Source organism: Gymnoscopelus braueri (assembly GCF_963280865.1).
Source record: "Gymnoscopelus braueri genome assembly, chromosome: 18".
Classification (NCBI taxonomy): Eukaryota; Metazoa; Chordata; class Actinopteri; order Myctophiformes; family Myctophidae; genus Gymnoscopelus; species Gymnoscopelus braueri.
In genome coordinates, this window is record NC_137618.1 from 38,574,438 (window position 1) to 38,577,928 (window position 3,491).

Consider the following 3,491-nt stretch of genomic DNA (forward strand, 5'->3'; position numbering starts at 1 on the left):
ATGGGAATATAAAGCTATTTAATTTAACACTTAGTTTAACAAAAAAAAAAAAACCAACCAACCAATCACCAATCAAACAAACAAACACAAAAGCTGGTATATTTCTTCAGCATCTATAACTGCCATTATCCCCTGTCTACCTAACGATTTATTTAGAGGCAATTAGCGATTTTAATATTTTTGACTGCTTGAATCAACATGTCATATTTCAACCTGGACAATGACCATGTCAGCTTCAGTTACCAAACAGCAAATCACTGGGTAGCCTATGTGTCAGTGGTTCTCAAAGTGGGGTCTGGGGACCCCCAGGGGTCCTTGGGGGGTACCAGGGGGTCCCCAGTAAAATGTATTAATTTAGTGTCACAATCATTTTAACCACTTTAACCATATTTTATACTTTGGCTATTCAAAAATACAGATCTACAAGCTCATATTGTGTCACTTTGCGCTGCACTATGAGCTTGTAGATCTGCTATTTTTTAAAATATTTTTGAGATGGGGGGGTCGCAGCCAAATACATATCATTTTGGGGGTCCTTGACATGAAAACGTTTGAGAACCACTGGCCTATGTGTACCTTCTGCTAAAGCCTGTCTTTACCGCCAACAGAGGGCCACACTGCAATGGGTCCATGCTGCACTAATTGAAATTTCACAGATCATCATAACCGTTAAAAACCATTTTGCACGCTTCATTTATTAACGTTAAAATGCGCTTAAAAAGGCGCCATCAGCTGCTGGGCGCCCGCAGGGGGTGTATGGGGGTGATGGGTTAAAACAATAAGCACCTTATTAACTGTCTCCAACTGCAACCAGCAACATATTGCATTAAGCTTAGCTCATATATAGGCTTTGAACTTGTATTTCGTTTCAAAGGACGGACGACGTAATGTTTAACTATAAAATATGTATTTTTTTAATTAAATTTTCTTTTGAAAGTAGAGGGACGCAGAAATCACGCACCTTTCTGATGAGACACAGAATAGTATAACATTTAAACTGTGTTTATTAATATGTCTATATTTTATTGCCCGTTTTAATTCGCAGTTTAGACCTGTTCAGTTGAGGTATCCAATCAAATAATAATAGATCATGAATTATTCGGTGCAGGGTCGTTTCAAATTTTGAAATAGACTCATATAGCCTATAATTTGCAGTTAAAAACAAATAAAAACGAAAACAAAACTTAAATTATGTAAAGCATTGCCATAACATTATATTTTCTGCGATTGACTATTAAACTTTAAATAGGCCTTTAAGAGAATAGTTTATAGTCGTTACTATTTGTTCGTTTCGTTAGGCCATAATAATAAAATGAATATGTGCACAAGCAACATTTTCTCAAGAAGCCATATGCGGGAGTGTGTCTAATTCATTTAATGAAGATAGTGTTTCTATGTAATTACATCAGACTGGAGGAGAGGGGCCTCTGGTCCTCCATCCTCCTCCCCTCACATCCCTCCGTGGAAGCTCATTGGTTGGTGGAGAGGCCTCGGAGACAGCCTGGTGACACCACGGCCCCTCCATGCTGCAGCCCACTATAAGAACCTGTGGTCGTGCCCAGGCGGCCAAAAGGGCTGTCAGATGCGATCTGTGGAGTAGTAGGTCTAACTATAACAAGAGGATCCAGCATCACGTTTTCTCTTCATCGTGCTTGGACATTTTTTTCCACGGTAGGTTTGCAATTGCAATAATAATAATATTAATAATTTATTTGTAACGCACTTTATATTTGAACCAAATTGCAAAGTGCTACATTTATTTTTTTAAGAACGGACAATAATACTAATAAAAACAATGAAATTAATACAATTCAGATAAATGGTCAACTGTAGGCCTACACAAGTAAGAAAAAGTTTGCAGTGTGTTGTTGTTGTTATGCTTATGCATGCTGAGAGTTGATATTTAGACTTCAAGCGTGTCTTCACTTTCATCTTTCGACAATGCCATATATTTAATGTAGCCTATCGGCAATTTTCTCCATGTAGCCATGACCTAAATCTATACTGCGTGTTTGATTCGCCAAGTCTATTAATTTGAATAAAGTTGACCTACTCTGCTCATAGCCGAAACGCGTAAGAGTTCGTTTATTGGAGTGTGCGTGCCAATAAAAATGAATGAAATTTTGGATATGCTATACCTTTTGGGGATTTTTTCAATTCCTATTTTTTATATCTATACTGGATTTTGCACTAGCACTCCACTGAGAAACCCCATTGTCGATGCGCGACCTCTTTTTCTTATAAAGTTGACTTACATTGTGTTCCCCGTTCTTATAGAAACTTGTGCTTAAATGAGGACCATGGACTCCGATGCCAGCCGTGTGTCCAGCAGACCGTCTTCTCCCGAGGTGGTGGACCACCACCACATCTTCCTGTCGGCCATGAAGAAGAAGCACGGCTTCTCCTCCGGGGGGACCGTGTCGTCCACGCAGAGCGACTCTCCGCCGGACATCAGCCACCACCTCATCCCCGCCGACATGCGCTCCCTCTGCAGCAACGACATGGACGACGACGACGACGACGACTCGCTCAACTCCCTCAGGATGCTGTCCAAGAAGGACCGCAAGCTGCTGTCGGAGGGCGAGCTGCAGCACATCCGCCTGAAGATCAACAGCCGCGAGAGGAAGAGGATGCACGACCTCAACATCGCCATGGACGGGCTCCGGGAGGTCATGCCCTACGCGCACGGCCCGTCGGTGCGCAAGCTCTCCAAGATCGCCACGCTGCTGCTGGCCAGGAACTACATCCTGATGCTGAGCAACTCGCTGGAGGAGATGAAGCGGCTGGTCAGCGAGATCTACGGCCACGGCGGCGGCGGCGGACACCACCACGTCGCCGGCTTCCACCCCTCCGCCTGCGGCACCATGACGCACGGCGGGCCGCTGCCGGTGCCCGTCTCCCACGCCTCTCACCCGGGCGTGGTTCACCACCCGCTGCTTCCGCCCGTCGTGTCGACCGCGTCGCTGTCGTCCGCCCCCGGCATCCCCACCCTGACCCCGGTCAGACCTCACCACCACCACCACCACGGACTCCTGAAGGCCCCCGGTGCGGGCGGAGCGGGCCCCCTGGGGAGCAGCTTCCAGCACTGGGGCGTCGGCGCCACGGGGATGCCCTGTCCGTGTAGCATGTGCCAAGTGGTGCCACCTCCTCCACACGTGTCCGGCATGAGCTCTGTGATGCCGCCGCGGCTCACGACCGACTCAAAGTGACAATCACTGTTAGAGCGTTATAGGGACGAACTTGTGCTCCATTGACGTCTAGGGAGTGTTTCAGAAAAACCATGTCAACATGTCGTTAGCCTCATAGCATAATTGCTATGAGTCATATTTTTTAAGGTTTTCAGGAAAGAAGAAATAAAAAAAACACTTTCTTGCTTCATGAGAAAAAAACGAATTTTGCCTAAGTGATGTCTATCTGCCTTTATTTATATCTGCCTATACTCTCCTAACACTGCTGCTCCACCCTGCCTAATTGCCTATGTCCTCAGGCTA

The 3,491-nt window shown here is 45.5% G+C and overlaps 1 protein-coding gene across 1 annotated transcript; it reads left to right on the plus strand.

Moving 5' to 3' along the window:
• Window positions 1-1,583: 1,583 nt before the first annotated feature.
• Window positions 1,584-3,209, plus strand: olig2 (oligodendrocyte lineage transcription factor 2; the record flags this gene model as incomplete). The annotated part of the gene is made up of 2 exons (XM_080412394.1): window positions 1,584-1,671; window positions 2,278-3,209. Exon 2 carries the CDS (start codon window positions 2,292-2,294, stop codon window positions 3,207-3,209), a length of 918 nt encoding a protein of 305 aa, XP_080268520.1. The 5' UTR covers window positions 1,584-1,671; window positions 2,278-2,291.
• Window positions 3,210-3,491: the final 282 nt, after the last annotated feature.